The following is a 17,589-nucleotide window of genomic DNA, read 5'->3' on the forward strand; positions in this document are numbered from 1 at the left end:
GCTTTGTATATTGAAATATCTTATTGAGATTGTTTGAATCAACTTGCTTAGCATATTTGAAACCCTGATCTGATTTTGTATTATTTACGTGCTGTGTTTCAAATCTTGCTTTGATATACACTCTAAATCTAAACTGATAATCTATACTTGATTGAGTGTTTAGCACACATTAGAGCACTGAGTATATTTATATATCATTTGTGTTTGCAATATTGATTGAACTGTACTAGTGCACATATCTGCTTGTGTAGAAGCATATTTCCTTGTACAAATTTTATACACATTGGTTGTATTTCAGGCGCGGGTCTGAAGAGGGAGACTAGCCCTATTGAATAGTCCTGGATTGGTTTAGACCTGATTAGGAAATTTAGGTGCGTCATCCTGTTAAGGCATGTTGGTTGAGGTCAGCCCCTTTAACTGACCTGGTTGTAACCGGTGCTGCTCCATCCATTAAGTGAGTTTTAGTGGAATCCTTGTGCTGGTGTGACCAAGGTGGGGACGTAGGCCATTTGGCCGAACTTTAATAACATATTGCATGTATTGTTTACTTTTCTGCACTTTACTTTTATTGCACGTGTATGTTCATTTATTGATCGCATAGACTGACCCTAAGTTGTGCTACACTGTTGATAAAACCAGTAGACCAACAAATTTTAAATTCTCAATTCACCACCCTCCTGGGGTTGCACCAAAACTAACAAAAATTAAGCACAAAATTAACAAGTACCTGCGTTTGTTCTTGAATTCTTCACTTTGCAATCTTCTCCTCCTTTTGCTCGAGCCTCCGGAATCCTTTTCTACAAAACTTCTACAATCCAAAGCCTTCTGTTCTTTAGCTTCTGAATACTTCTGAATCTCAATCACTCAGACTCTCAGTTTTTCTTCTCATAACTCTTTCTCAATTTTTCAATGAATAAATTTCTTTCTTCCTTTTCTGTTTCTATGTGTCTTTTCCCCTTTAAAATTCTTTATCTATGGGTCGGAGGGAAGAACCTTGAATTAAATTTTTTTAATCAATCAAATTTAAAACTAATTTGTTAATTAAGTTGATTAATCAATTTTAAATTGTTCAATCAAATTTAAGAACCAAGTAGTTTTTATTCTGATTTCCTAATTCAAATTTGTGTGTGTGTGTGTGTGCAAGTGCATGGAGAAGGTGGCCCACTGGACCCCTTTTTAAATTTTTTGTTTATTTTCCTCCCTTTTTTTTTTTTATTTCCAATGTAAAAATTTCCATTGCATTTTTTATTTTTCTTGTATTTTTGCTTTGTATTAATGCATATTTATCCAAATTATGTTATATAAGCCCCTGACAAAATGGGGCGTCTACAATAGTAATAATAAGTGTTACACTGCTCATTTATAAGCATTAAATACAATTATATGGAGCAAATTTAGAGGGCATTGTTCGTGCAGTCTTTGTGCACCCCTTAGAATATGGTGACAAAGGTTCAACTATTGATTACATAGCAAACAGAAAATTAGGAGGATAAATCATTTACGCCCATTTGTCTAAAAAATTACAAGGGGCCACCTATGCAAGACCAAAAACGATAAATCGACGATAATTAATTAGACTCCATAGTGTTTGGAAACTGCTTGACATTATATTTAATGTATTTTATTATTCTCTCTCTCTCTCTCTCTCTCTCTCTCTCTCTCTCTCTCTCTCTCTCTCTATTTAATCATCCCTTTTTATCTTTCCTAATGTAATTATATTCACCTTACTTTCTTCTCCCTCCTTGTATAATATTTTACTATTTTGTTATGATTCTCTTTTTATAACTTCTTATTCCATAAGGATATCCCTTGTAGAGTAGAACATCTATCCTAACCCCTCTAATTAGGACCGACATAAAAAAATTAACTATTATCAATTACCACACATCTCTACAACTAAATACTAACATCCACATCATCTTAAAGGTCTTTGGATACTCATTTATATGTTATAAATTGAAAGATAAAAATTGATATTTTACCGCAACAAAAAATGTTCAACTGCATAAAAGAAACATCATATAAAATATTTGTGAATAGTCTATGGAAGATAAAGAAAATGAAAACCTGAGCTACTTTATTTTGTATTCATCATATAAAATTTTGTTTCAGGTTCTTGGATGTCCATTGTTTAACTAGAGTGCTCATGCCTTTTGTTATAATCGTAATTTTTGGGTTCATCATTTTAAAATAACTAATTTTTACCTTTGTCGCATACACGAAAATGGGCTATCCTTCCAATATTTAGGATCCACTTGAATCATAAGTTTTGTTAGGAGGAAAAGAAAAGAATTGAAAATAAGAAGAAAAATTTTTATTTTATTTTATATATATATACCAGATTCAAACAAGCAAATTTTACAATCATTCAATTGCCTGCATTTATATGTATGACACATACATTGAAAAGTTTGTATGATAAAATATTTTAAATTTTATTTTACATGGCAAAATTGAAGGGCCAATTTAGTTTTGAAAAATAGTTTTTATTTTTTAAATTTTAGTATTCCAAAATATTTATAAAAAACTTAAATAATTTTTTATTTTTTCAATATTTGTATGAAATAAATGAACGACAATAATCAATTTTACCACTATTCACTTGTGAAAATAGTACTATTTTTCGTTTCTAATTTTTTAAATAATTATAAAAACATCACTTTATTTCTCAATTTACCAAATTTATATAACAAATTTAAAATATCTTTTCATTTTTTTCTAAATATCTAATTCTTACTTTTCATATGGGAGCATGCAAGTCAGATGTTAGACTTCAATTTGTGTGTAATATGTATAAACCTTTTTATTTTTTTTAAATCCATACAAATTGAAAGTTAAACCCGAAATCAATAGTTGTATATATTAACATATATAAATTTTTAAAAATTAAAAATAAAGATAAAAAATAAAAAAAGTTACACATTTGTATGATTTTTTTTATTTTATTTCTTAAAACAAATTTTTAAAAATAAAAAAATGAACTAAAATTTTTATAATTATTTTAAAAATAAAAAAAAGAAAAAAAAATTTTTCAAAAATAAACGGTCTGAACTTCCTTCCGCGGTCCGATTCAAGAAGAAATCGAGAGAAAAGTTTAATAATATTTTTTAAAAATATTTTTGATTATTTTATTTTTCCTTCAAAAACACTTCCCCACCAATTTGTGCTTCATCAAATTTATTAGTAAATAAAATAACTCATAAACAATAACAGAAAGCAACGATGACACATACATGGAAAATGGCAGCAGGGCTCTCAGAAATTTAAAAAGAAAATACAATTACGGGTATTGGGCATGGGTACGGGTATGGATATATATGGGTATGGGTATGGATATGGGTTTAGGTTTTGGAGAGGCAGCGGACAATGGGTTTGGTGTGGGTGGCTCTACCGTAGGCGTTGAAGCAGAAGGAGCGGGCTTTCTTCCCCGGAACCGTTGACTTGATATAGACATGATCAAGCTGGATGTCAGTGCATCCAACGGTCTGGCTGCAGCTTAGATTGATGACCTTGTCCGCACTGGATGACGTCCCTACTATTCCCCTGTATGACACGTCGCTCACCTTCACCGCCGACGTCTTCCCATCGTCGGAATTTCGTACACACCACCACCCCAAGAAAAATAAATAATTAACAAATTGACTTGGTGTGAGGTCAGTTTTAGAATTCTAAAAAATAAATAGATCCAATTTTAGCCATACAGGTGGCATTTTTACAATTTTAAATAAACTGAAAAATGAATGAATGACATTAGGGTTTGTTTTACTGCTTTGTTTGGATGTGAAAAATAATTTTACTTTTTTGTTTTTCAGTTTATAAAAAAAAAAAAAAAAAAAAGTAAATTTGTGGCTTATTTTTATTTTTCAATTTTAAAGAAAAATGAAATTATTTTCTATGAGCTAGCTACCTTGTTTTGGCAGTTGACTTGACTTGGACAGTAAAATTGGTCAATGATTATGGGAGTAATGACCTCCACAAGCTTAATTCCCTTGAAGGATATCTTCCTGGCATACCCAGAGCCTCCCTATTCACATATCCAAACACCCAAATTAAGAAGTCCCAAAAAAAAATCTATCTGAAAACAGCAAGCAAAGTAGCTTAGTTGATTAAAATCAAAATGTTAATTGATTGATAATCACCTGCCATGTCTTGATTCTAACTCCAGTCAAGGTTCCTATCAAAGTACAGTTTTGCACGTTTACATTTTCCACCGTGTCATACCCTCCCTGCCCCAACGATCCAATGCTGCAAAACCCATGTGTTTAAGCTTAGATTAACTATGGATATGTAAATCCTAAGTAGGGCGAAATTCAGGAAATGATCGGTACGGGAGCTTTCGCCCCGATCCATCGATGGTCGTGCTAACCTAATACCGTGACCCGGTCCACAGCTAATCCCAGTGATATTGATATTGGATGATCCCCCACTGACGGCAATGCAGTCATCCCCTATGAAAACAACACCAATAGTAGTACTAAAAATTATCAATGATGAAAAGATATATCAACACATAGTAGAAAGAAAGAAAGAAAGAAAACCAGTTGCAATGATAGAGTTGCGGATCTGAATGTTGGAGGAGCTGGCAATGTTGATGCCATCGGTGTTCGGGCTCGTCCCGGGTGCAGTAATATTGAGGTTTGAGATGACTGCTCCATTGCAGGCAGTTATGGTCATGTGGTTTCTCTGGCTGTTGGTATGCCTAAGTCCATTCAGCCTAAGGTTGTTGCATCTTCTGAATGTGAGTGCCTGCAGCTCCAATTAACCATACCCAGTAGTTAACTTACTTTTCATACAATCACTAAACCATTTTCCCAATGGAAGAAATTTTGAAGTTGAAGAGCGCTGTCCAACTTACAGTAGGTCCCTTGCAGCCTACAGCCTGGACATATTAGCAAACACCCAAGTGAGGATACCAAAAAAGACGAAGAAATGAAGAATAATGACAGTTGAAAGGAAGGAAACTGGTTGAAAGTAGAAATGCAGATGGATGACATAGTGTATGGGTTTGCATTTATACATTATTTGAGCAAAGCTGAGACCACCAGGCAGACCCTTGACCATCGAACTGTCCTCCACCATTCACAGTGAGTCCATTCACAGAGGAGAAGACCAGCCATGTGTTGACATGGAACCCCTTCCATGCTGCTTTTTGGTTTGGTGCTACAATGTTTCCTTCAACCTATACAATGGCCATGGGGCACACCCAAGTTCAACTTCAACATCGACTAGTTTGTCGCTTTTACTTTAACAAGTTAAAAAAGAAACAGTAGCGATAGTTTGGATTACCCGAAAAGTGATGCGAGGTGGCTTGCACGGACCGCTGAAGGTCGCAGGCTTCAGCAAGAATGTCCTCTTCCCTGGTATGACAACGAGGGTAGGAGTGTTCGAAGGAGCTTGGCACGCAGCCTTCCATGCCTTGAGAAAAGCCTGCCCATATTGTTTGGTTGCAGTTACGAGATGCATTGCGAATAAAAACTTAAATTAAGAAGAATTAAAGGGTGTCATCAAAATCAAAATATGTTGTTGATTATATTCTTTCATATTTCCCTCAATAAAAAAAACAAAGAAAAGTGGATTCTCTCATGTTTTCTTTTCCGTTTCTTCATATTTTTTGTGTTCCAAATAAACCAAAAGCAGGAAAAGAGTTATACTGCACATTTTTATTATCGAAAATTTGACACACACACACACACACAGAGTGGGGGAGGGGGGCGGGGGAGTGGATAAGAAGTTACAGGGGAATCATCTGTCCTTCCATCTCCTACTGCTCCATAATCTATCACATTGAAAGAAGGTGTGCTGCCTAATCCAGAAGAAGCCAAGCACAATATGAAGAAAACAACAGACAAGTCCTGCATCATTAGAACAAATCACATCATTAAAACACTGCTGCCATTAATCTCTTTGCAACAGTTCAGAGTTCTTGAGTTAGCACAATGGATGATAAAACAGTGCTAATAAGTAATAGCAATTAATTAATCAAAACAGAAGATGCACCCAATGCAGATTATATGATATACTCACCATTGTATCAGATAAAGAAGTTACAAGATCTCAATGCATCCTCCTGTTGCCTTCAATATATATAGATAGATTGATATTGATTGCAAGAGCTAATTAATGATCTGCCAGATCATATTGAAGCCACTGGCTAATATGCACGTTCTTGCAGTCTAATTACTGATACTCTAAGTGACTTCTTACTAAATATATGTTTATTAATTAATAGGTGGTGGTATTCAGCCATATATAAATATAGTTCAATGAGTCCATGTGCACTGCAAAAGCATGAATTTTGATGAGAAAAACAAGCTAAGGGCATGTGAAGCCATTGTTTTCGCACTAAGCAAGAGCTAATGAGGATGAAGATCTCTATGAACATGTTTTTTTAACATACAATTCTTGAAATAGCACGTCACGTTTCTTCAATTTCCCTTTAGCTTTGTTTAGAAATTTTTCTTTTGAAACATGAACATGCTGACACTTGAACAAATATGATTATTGAATTCCTAAGCAAATCCCAATGTGGGATCTTCAATTTGTTTTATAATTTCTATCACCCCTTGTTGAATCTTTTCTTTTTATGTGGATTATACGTCTCCTATTGAAGTTTTGTAAGTTCTATCCATGCCCAAATTTCTGCTTCGACTGTGGTGGGAATGGAAGTATAAAATAGGAGATGGATTATTTCTGCTTCCATTGTATAGCCAAGTGGACTAATAAATATTATTCGAAGTACCCATGAAGGTCCATCCCATTTGGCTGAGAATCCTCTAAGGGAAAAAATACATAAAATGGCAAAGTCAGAAAATTCAATTAAATCAAGTGAAGAAAACCCACAGCTAGGGTGTTCACATGATTTTGCAATGAGCATTCCATTTTTTCCTTATCGATAAGATTACTAGTTCAAATGTTTTCATGTTTATTAGCCTTGCCAAAGAGAAATTTTTGGGTTGTTTAGTTCTGAGACATCACGCAAGTGGCATGAGTGATGGTTTCATACCACTTCTATTTGAACGTGTGAATATAAAATTTACTAGTTATAAGAAATAATAGAGAAAAAAGAGAGCCCATGAATTCACACAGCCACATCTTCGTTTGGTGGACTTACATTTTAAACCCAGTTTTAAGAGATAATAGGCAAAAATGAGGCGCTCACTATGACGATCCGCGTGACACAATGTGGTCGAGTAGAGACTACCACTTAGGTCACTGATTTGATGATCTACTAAAAATTATTCTCCCAAAATAGATATTTAAGTCGTATATTCAACATTTTGACACTTTATATGTAATTTTACTCATAAATCTTCTCCCATGCATCAGCCATGAAGCAATCTCTATGTGTCTCACACACACACACACACACACACACATATATATATATATATATATATATATATATATATATGCTGCGTTTGGAAACATAGATTTTAAGTTTTGAATCTTTAGAATTTATACAGATTTGGACAAAAAGTAATAGACACCCATATTACAAAGTTTTCTTCGGCATGGGATCAAATCTGCAGTTATAAGAGGTAATTAAAAGGACTGAATTTAAACCCAAAAGTTGTCACTAAAATTCAATGAAAACAAGCTGACTCTGTTCTATGAAAATTTTGTATTTGACACTAAGAAACATAGCAAATTTTGCCACAAAAGTAATACGAGTAACGCCAAGAAATCCCTGCATTTGCTTTTGAACACGCTACTTTAATTTTTCTGAGTGGGCTTATCTAAATATCTGTTAGACTTAATTGCAGTCAACATTGTAAGCCTGCAAAGAACTAAACATTGTAACACCAAAAGGGATTTGATAACATTAATTATCTTGATTAGCAGAAATTTCAATGAGGAACCGTGAACAATTACTTTTAATTCAATTTGAATTCAGAAGAAATTTTCAAAGGAAAGTTGGAAACTTGGAATTATAAAAAGTATATTTCAATAGAAATTTTCAATGAAAAGTTCAGAAATTTTCAATTTGAAAAGGAATCCTTCAAAATTTTTGAGAATGAGAAACTAAATCATCAAAATTTTATATTTATTTTGAGTTTAAAAAGTGGTGCGGTGGTAAGAGTGTTAGCATTTGGAGAGTTCTTGGGAGGACTAGACATGAATGAGCACCAAGTTGATTCAAAAGTTTACGCATATTGTGTTTTAAGCCTGGCCATGTATATAAACACTCATCTTCCATTCTTTTATTTTCTTTTTTTTCAATGTAAGAGAAACTCACGAGTGGAATTCTCAACAATTTTTTTCTATGTCGCATTATCCTGGAGAAGGGTCCGAAATGGCAAGAAATAATAACAATATAGGTTCAATGGAGTCGTCACTAACTTAGTATTTACCTAAGTGTGGTTAGTTCACATAATTACTACTCATTGATTGGTCTCTAAATTAGTCCTAATGTCAAGTAACCAATAAGTTCGGTCTGTATTTACCATAATTGAGATTGAGAGTTCAGTCATGTGAAAGGAAGGTACTAGCACTCCTTATGCACCCGTTCTACAAACAGTATCTAATTAATTATGAATTATCCCTAAATTGAATCTAATTGTCTTAATTAACTCCTTAATAAGCAAATATTAAAATTTTAAAAGAAAATGTACAATAAGGTGTGATTTAGGAATTTCTAACAAAACTTCCAAAGTAGGAGATCTTATTAAATAAACTCCCATCAGAACTAATATAAATGAGGTCTAAAATACCTTTTTACTCTTTGTTTAATCACTAAAACGCGCACACACCAAAATAAAATATATACAGGTAATAATCAAACAAATTCATCGAATTGGAGCAAAAAGAGTCTTTAAAACACTCCCAAGTTTTCCAAAATTTTTCTTAAAATTTTCCAACTTTTTTCTACAATTCTTTGGGATTTTTTAAAGACTTTTTCTCCATTTTATTTATTTTTGGTTTTTTTAATTTCTAATTTTTTTATTTAAATCAAAATGATTCAAATATTTTTATTTTTTAATATTTTTTTGCTAATTTTTTCTAAGTTTGTACTATTTTTACAATTTTTTAAAATTAAAATTAATTAAAAATCATTTTTTAAAATTAAAAACAAAACTAATAGTTCGAGATGGTTCAGACCGATTGGGTCAACTGGGTTTGATTAGGTTGGGGAAGAGGGGTGCCATGTGTCAGCCAGCGGCGGCGACATATATATATATAACTTACTCAACATAACGTTATTCGCCACGTGGCAAACTACAACGGACACTAGACTTAGGTTAAGCCCAATTGGGCTGGTTGGCTTTAAATTGATCTTGGGTCTCAGGTGGCGAACTTAAGGGTTAAACTAGTTGGGTTTCGAGTATGATTGTTTAAGTTTGGGTCAATGGGTCAATAGACTTGAACCCGGGTCAAGTTGACATGGGTCATAGTTATTTGGATATGGCGGATCCAAATTTGGGTCCAAGCTTTCAGATTTAGGTGTGGGCTTTTGGATCCGAGTTAAATGTCCAAATCTATTTGGTAAATTTCGGGGAAAATTTTTGGCTTTTCCTTTTAGATCAAGTTGAATTTTATTTTAAAATTTTACTCACACTCAAATTACAAAATTTTGAACTTAAAATTCTACAATTTTAATTATCCAAGAAAATAAAAAAGAACTAAAAGAAATTTAAAGAACCAAACTCTGTCTTCTATCTCCTTTAATCTTCAAGTCTGCTACTTTGAATCTTCACTACCAATGCCTTTACTGCTTCTACCCTTTAGCCTTTTGCTTCTCTTCTTCGAACCTCAAACTCTCCTAATATTTCTATCTTAAATTTTCTCCTTACTCCTTTCGTAAGCAACCAATTTCTCTTTTTTGATTTTCCTTTTCTCCATCCGTGTGTGTGTGTCTCTTACCCTTCTGAAGTGCACTATTTATAGGCCTAGGAGTCATTCAATTTATACTAATTAGATCAATCAGCATCTAATTTGATCAATCAAATTTAATTTGAATTGACTCATATGTTTAATTTACAAATTGCACATGCCTAATTGCATATCTTCCTTTTGTGTTTGCAGGTTTGAAGGTGAAGATGTTGACCCACCTTTTTTTTATTTCATTTTTTCCTTTTCTGTTTTTTATTTTCAATGTAAAATTTTCATTTTCTATGTTTATTTTTTCTTGTATTTTTCTCATTTTAGTGTATTAATGGATATTTACCCAAATTATGTTGCATAAGCCCTGGACAAAATGGGGTGTTAACATCCTCACTTGTGAGTTTCAAACATTCCCCCTTGAATGGAAGTCATTACTTGTCGTGCAACCAATTAGAAGTCATTACTCAACCATAAGAATTCACTCAGCACCCCTCCTCTTTCATATGTCAACATGTGCAAAAACACATGCATGAACCTAGAGTCTAATTCGATTTCTCCCCCTTAAGCAGAAAATGTCTCCCTTGTGGGAGCGAACCTAATTCTCTGACGATTACTCAAGTAGGTCTTATCTTCTACTTCTTACATGCCTCGAATTGTATTTCATGTGTCTTCAAACTAACTATTTTTCATTTATCCTCTTTCATGTCGTCTAGTTTCATCATTGACTTCTTGTAGAGATAATCTTGGATCTGCCTCTTCCATTTGTTGAAATATTTTCTAAAGTAATCAATTTTATGGGTTTTCAAAGTCTTCAATTTCTGTATTTTCTAAAGCATTTATAAGGAGCATTTAATGCTATGTGGGTTTGTCCCATATTGGAAATATTGAAAAAGGAAAAGTCATTAATAAATGATAAGGTGAAATATTCTCTTAAAATTGGTTAAGAGATAGTGTTAGTGTGTACTCTAGTACACCCTAGAACGGTGCTTCATGTCACGAACTAAACTTGTTTAGGACTTGCTTGTGACCGCTTGTCACGTGTACTTGGGATGGGTTTTCCATCATGTAAATACTAGTGTAGGGTTATTTTCTACTAGTAGTGTCCTTGTAGGCCAAATAAGACAGTATGACTCCTTGGTCACTTTAATGTTTCCTAGTGTCAAGATGATAATTACATAAAAACCTCTTTAGGGGAGGGTGAGTGTTCATCAGTTATTGGAAAACTCACTAGCTTTTGTCAACGTGTTTAGCCTACTTGCCTCCCTCACTAAGCACACAATGTCAATGAAGGTGTTGTTAATGAATTACATTTGCTTCAATGTTTATTGCTTGCTTGCCACGGCTTTCATGAATTGATTACTATTTTCACTGCTATTTTGAATGAGTGCTAATGAAAGTGTCTCATGGATGAATGTTGGTAAACGATAGGCTTGCTAGTTAAGCAAGAATGCTTTAGCTAGTGTCGCACGTCCCTTCACAAAGGTGTGAAAATAGTAGGCCCGTGACACTTGGTATCAGAGCTAAGGCTTAGTTCCTACGAGAATTCAATTACCTTTGTTGTGGGATTTGGAAAGCTTTGATAAGTGACCATGGCACCAACCAATGTTGAGAGGATCAGCATGCTAAAAGCACAGGCTGAGGCAACAGCCAACACTGTGGTCGCAGAGGTGGCCTAGATGAGGGAACTTGTTGATGAAGTGATGGGATCACAAAAGCATCAAGCAAGTTTGTTAGGTGAAATGTTAGAGGACTTTCGTCATACAGTTGAAAATTTGCAGTCGCAGATGGTTGATATGGATGCAAATGTAACACCCTGACCCTCTAGGTGGGTCCAGAGTGCCACTATGCATACATAATATGCATATATCTGATACCATACATATACTACCCGCCAAAATAAGGTCAAAATGGGTGTTCCATAGTATTCTGTATATCATACACAGCGGAAATACATACATTGTCTAATAAAAACTTACCAGAGTTTTTAACTGTTCCTCACAAACAACCATACAAAACTAAAAACATAACCTGCTATTACAAACCCAAAAAAATAACCTGGCCAAAACCCAGTACATATACAAGAACTTACAAAAACTAACCAAAACCACTACGCTCCAGAATCCCTCTAGAACGCTAGAACCTGTTTCCTGTAGGACCTGAAATAAGATTTGTATATTAGGGTGAGACACTTCTCAGTAAGGTAGATCATATTACATCAATGTGTGACCATATGAGTTTATTCTAGTAGAAACCAATTACACATTTAAATCATTCACAAACCTGTAATATAGAAGATATCTATATAATTCCTGCATAAGATAATTCGACTCATCACAAGCGAAAGTCCCTGAGGTTGGGGTAGGGTACATGCCCAAACATTGTACGATCCCTCAGCTCGGTACTCAAAACTGTAACTTTGCCCATTTTATTTTTAAATCATGTATATGAATAATGAACTCATCTCAGCTTTGAAACATCATAAATACACCATTTACTTCCCCCATGGCACGGGTTGTGTGTTTATAATGCTCTGATCTAGTCGTGGGGTCACTAGGCTAGTCACGCTACTCTCTCTAGTCTGACTTGGTCCACACCACCCTAGTCTATCATCAACCAATGACCCTTCTTACCAAGTCAACTAGTCAATACCCACACTCAAGAATAACGTGTGGTTGCACTGTATCTCTCATACTAGCAATGGTACCGTGCTCTTTTGGTAACAAGCTTTCTCAAGCAGTTCATATATAATACATACAATTTATATCGAAAGCACAGTAACCAGTTTTCATTCATAAAGCATTTAAGTAGTTCCAGTATTTTTCACAATTTATTCATTCATTCATTGGTATAAACCGGCACACACGGCTCTCGGTTTAACCTTGGTACATACATCTCTTAGTATTTAATTGACATCTCTTTTCTACATTTTCTGATAACAATTTGAAACTACAATTCCCATATCTCATAATCATATTTCTCAGTTCAATATATTTCCATTTAACATCTCATGTCACACTCATTTGGTTTAGTAAGCAAAAGTATAACATATGGTTTGTAAAATATAATTTAAATCGAAAATAAGGGTTTCAAGCACCTCCTACTTTAGGTTTAATACAAAGAAATGAGTTTTAGGAAAAATGGAGCTCATACCCCAAAACCCTAGTTTTTACCAAAACCGTAAAATCAAAAAATCAGCAATTCCACCTGGTGAAAATTTTCAAATAAGCAGTCATAGCGTACATAATATATTAACCTACAATTCTAATGGTTTAGATTTCAAAAATAACTTATGTAAACAAATCCCCTTACCTATTTTTGAAAAAATGTACCCGAATGGCTCGAAACGGCAAAACCCTAGAACTTCCAACTGGTAAAAATACATGTATTTGCTAGAAGGTGGATAAGAGAGACAATCAAGAAGCAAGGGAGAGCTCGGAAGAGTCTTATGCTGAAAAAGTTCTGAAACCCTAGGAAAGAGAAGAGAAAGATTTGAAATTCTCTAAAAAAATAAGCCCAAACCTATTTATAGGTGAGTAGGCCCAGTGGAAAATCGGTGTTGGTTTCCCCTATCTCCACAAAACCGACGACAGTTTTATGGTTGACTTGCCCTGTTGACCCAAAACTGGCGACGGCTTTTCTCTTGCTCAGAAAATCGTCTACGGTTTTGGTTCTGCCTTACCGAATTCCTTCTTTTCTCTTATTTTCCTTTACTTCTCTCTTTTATATTCATTTTCTTTTATTTTACGGGTCTAGGATTCTACAATCTCGCCTCCTTATAAGAATTTTGTCCTCGAAATTCGCTAACTGTTCCTATCACTTCCTCTAAACTATAACTGCTCTGACTCTAGGAAGAGCCAGCAGCCTCATCCCAATTTTATTACCTGCACTCTCTTATGGTGGAGGAATAATGTGGTTACACATAATGTCTCGGGAGTTTACAATATCCATACAAAACTCTCCTGAAGACCATACATAATTTAAACATGAACAAACCTACTCTATTAAACATATATACAAACCACTTACTTACCATTCTACTTACCAGTCTAGCTCTGAACATCTCTAAATAATCGAGGATACTTATGACGTATCTTTGCCTTTAACTCCCATAAGGCTTCCTCCACTGCGTGGTTCTGCCACAGCACTTTCACCAATGGTATTTCCTTAGTATGCAGTTTTTGTACCTTTTGATCCATAATCTGAGCAGGTACCTCCTTGTATGCTAATGCATCCTCAATCTCTAGAGGTTCATAACTTAGCACGTGCGAAGGGTCTGGCATATACTTCCTCAGCACTGATATGTGAAACACGTCATGAACTCTGAATAGTGTTGGGGGTAACGCCACCCGATAAGCAACTGGACTTATCCTTTCCAGGATCTCAAATGGCCCAATGTACCGAGGGTTTAACTTCCCCTTCTTCCTAAACCTCATCACCCCTTTCATCGATGCGATCTTTAGGAATATCATATCCCCTATCTAAAATTCTAACTCCCATCGGCGAATATCTACATAACTCTTGTGCCAACTTTGTGCTGCTCTGATTCTTTCCCTGATAAGCTTAACCTTTACATAGGTTTGCTGAATCAGTTCCGGTCTCAAAATCTGTCACTCGCCTATCTCATCTCAATACAACGGAGAACACCAGAGACCATACAAAACCTCATAGGGTGCCATGTCTATACTGACCTGGTAACTGTTCTTATACGCAAACTCCACGAGCTGTAGATACCAAATCCAATTGTCCCCTAAATCCATCACACACGCTCATAGCATATCCTTTAGAGTCTGAATAGTCCTCTCGAATTGTCCATCCGTCTGTGGGTGAAACGAGGTACTGAATGTGAGCTGCGATCCCAAGGCATCCTACAAACTCTTCCAGAAATGAGAGGTAAATCGTGGGTCTTGATCTGAAACAATAGAAACATGGATGTCATGGAGTCGTACAATCTCTTGCACATATAGCTCTGCCAGCCTATTCATGGAATAGCTGACTCTGATAGGTATAAAGTGTGCAGTCTTCATCAGCTGATCCACTATAACCTGGATGGCATTTTGTCCATGCACCGCTGCAAGTAACCCCTATACAAAATCCATTGAGATATGCTCCCACTTCCACTTGGAAATGTCAAGTGGCTGAAATGGTCCCATTGGCCTATAGTGCTCTACCAAAACTTGCTAACATGTTAGGCACTACTCTACCATAACCCTATCTTGAACTCTAACTCCCGTCGGTGAATATTTGCATAACTCTTCTGCCGACTCTGTGCTGCTCTAATTCTTTCCCTGATAAGCTCCACATTTACATAAGTCTGCTAAATCAGTTCCGGTCTCAAAATCTGCCACTCGCCTACCTCATCCTAGTACAACGAAGAACACCAACGACCATACAAAGCCTCATAGGGTGTCATCTCTATACTAGCCTGGTAACTGTTATTATATGCAGACTCCATGAGCGGTAGATACCAAATCCAACTGTCCCCTAAATCCAGCACACATGCTCGCAGCATATCCTTTAGAGTCTGAATAGTCCTCTACGAAACGTGTGATCTCTCTTTTTATATTAGACCACCAGAAAGATTCCCCTCAGATCTTTGTACATCTTCATACTCCCTGGATGTACTGTGCAGAGCGAACGATGCGCCTCCTCTAGAATGACCCTCTTAATCTCGGTATTATTGATATGCAAATCCTAGTGTGCAATCTCAATACCCCATCACTTGAGATATTGAAATTTGGCTTTAAACCATTCTGAACTCCTTCCATAACCTCTATCAGCTCTACGTCTTCCTTCTGAGCCGCTTTGATTCTCTCCTGCAAAGATGGTTAAATAACTAAACTGGAAATGAAAGCATGTGGATCATTGTCCACCAACTCCACTCCCAACCTCTACAGATCCATCATGATCTGATGCTGAACAATAACCACTAAAATCGCCGCGCCTACTGACTTCCGACTCAATGCATCAGCTACCACATTAACTTTTCCTGGGTGGTAACTAATGGTGTAGTCATAGTCTTTAATCAGTTCAAGCCATCTACGTTGCTTCATATTCAACTCCATCTGGGTGAAGAAGTATTTGAGGCTCTTATGATTTGTAAAGATCTCGCACCTTTCATCGTATAGGTAGTGCAGCTAGATCTTTAATGCAAATACAATAGCTGCTAGCTCCAAGTCATGCATAGGGTAGTTCTTCTCGTACTCCTTGAGTTCACGAGAAGCATATGCGATAACTTTTTCATGTTGCATCAAAACACACCCAAGTCCCTTCTAGGATGCTTCATTATAAATCACATAACCATCAACCCTTGATGGAATGGTCAATACTTGAGTCATGACTAAACGTTACTTTAGCTTCTGAAAACTCTGTTCATACTCCCCAATCCACTCAAACCTACTATTCTTCCTCGTAAACTGCATTAGAGGACCTGACAATTTTGAAAAGCCCTCGACGAACCGACAATAATACCCTGCCAGACTCAAGAAACTCTGAACCTCATGCACGTTCCTTGGTCTTGCCCAGTCAACTATCGCCTCTTCCTTACTCAAATCCACTGATATTCCTTCCTTAGACACTAGATATCCTAGAAATGCAACATGTTCTAGCCAAAACTCGCATTTCTTCAATTTAGTGAATAACTTCTTCTCCCTGAGTACCTGAAGAACTAATCTCATATGAGCCTCATACTCTACTGAGCTCTTTGAATCGACTAACATGTCATCAATGAACACCACCATGAACCTATCTAAGTACTCGTGGAACACCCTGTTCACCAGGTCTATGAATAAAGTAGGCACATTCATCAAATCGAACGGCATAACCAAAAATTCGTAATGGTCATACCAAGTTTGGAAAGCTATCTTCGGGACGTCCTCTGATTTCACCTCTAGCTGATGATACCCAGATCGTAGATCGATCTTAGAGAAGATTTGTGCGCCTTATAGTTGGTCAAACAAATCATCAATTCTGGATAACGGGTATTTATTCTTCACTGTCACCTTGTTGATCTCTCAATAGTCGATGCACATCCTCATCGACCCATCCTTCTTCTTCACGAGTAGTACCGGTGCTCCCCAGGGTGAAACACTCGGTCGGATGCAACCCTTATCTAGTAGCTCCTGTAGTTACTCCTTCAATTCCCTCAGTTTCGTTGGAGCCATTCGATATGGAGTTTTTGATATTGGCGTCATCCCTGGAATCAACTCTATAGCGAACTCCACCTCACGATTAAGAGGCAATCCCAACAAGTCCTTTGGAAGCACATCTAGGAATTCACTTACTACGGGAATCTCCTCCAGTTTAAGTTCTTCTCTCGCTGTTTCTTTCAAGAACACCAGGTACCCCTGGTATCCCTCCAGAAGTAACCTCCTAGCCTGAATAGCTAAAAGGATCCGTGGTGCAGAACGCACACACGACCCTACGAGCTTGAATTCCTGCTCCTCTGGAGGCATGAATACTACCTCCCTCCTATAGTAATCGATACTGGCATAACTGGCTGATAGCCGGTCCATCCCTAGAATGATATCGAAGTCGTGCATATCAAACACAATTAGACTGACCAGTAGTACCCTCCCCTAAATCTCTACTGGGAAATCTCAAATCACCTTACTACATACGACTATTGACCCTGACGGGCGTAGCCACTACTAATTCATCATCTAATGGTTGTACCTCTAACCCACATAGTTTGATGAATCCTCAGGAAATAAAGGAATGCGTCGCTATCAACTTCTAAGGAAGCTTCATTGTCTCGAGGGTTCAACACAC

The 17,589-nt window shown here is 36.1% G+C and overlaps 1 protein-coding gene across 1 annotated transcript; it reads right to left on the bottom strand.

Annotated features, from left to right (window-relative positions):
- Positions 1–3,341: 3,341 nt before the first annotated feature.
- LOC131158508 (probable polygalacturonase At3g15720) lies at positions 3,342–16,559 on the bottom strand. Its single transcript, XM_058113378.1, has 11 exons — positions 16,479–16,559; positions 15,534–15,635; positions 11,375–11,494; positions 5,736–5,852; positions 5,287–5,427; positions 5,018–5,179; positions 4,539–4,746; positions 4,367–4,448; positions 4,140–4,245; positions 3,908–4,024; positions 3,342–3,578 (listed from the first exon to the last, which is right to left on the bottom strand). The coding sequence occupies exons 1-11, from the start codon at positions 16,557–16,559 to the stop codon at positions 3,342–3,344; spliced, it is 1,473 nt and encodes a 490-aa protein (XP_057969361.1).
- Positions 16,560–17,589: the final 1,030 nt, after the last annotated feature.

The sequence above is a fragment of the Malania oleifera genome, chromosome 6 (assembly GCF_029873635.1).
Source record: "Malania oleifera isolate guangnan ecotype guangnan chromosome 6, ASM2987363v1, whole genome shotgun sequence".
Taxonomy (NCBI): domain Eukaryota; kingdom Viridiplantae; phylum Streptophyta; class Magnoliopsida; order Santalales; family Ximeniaceae; genus Malania; species Malania oleifera.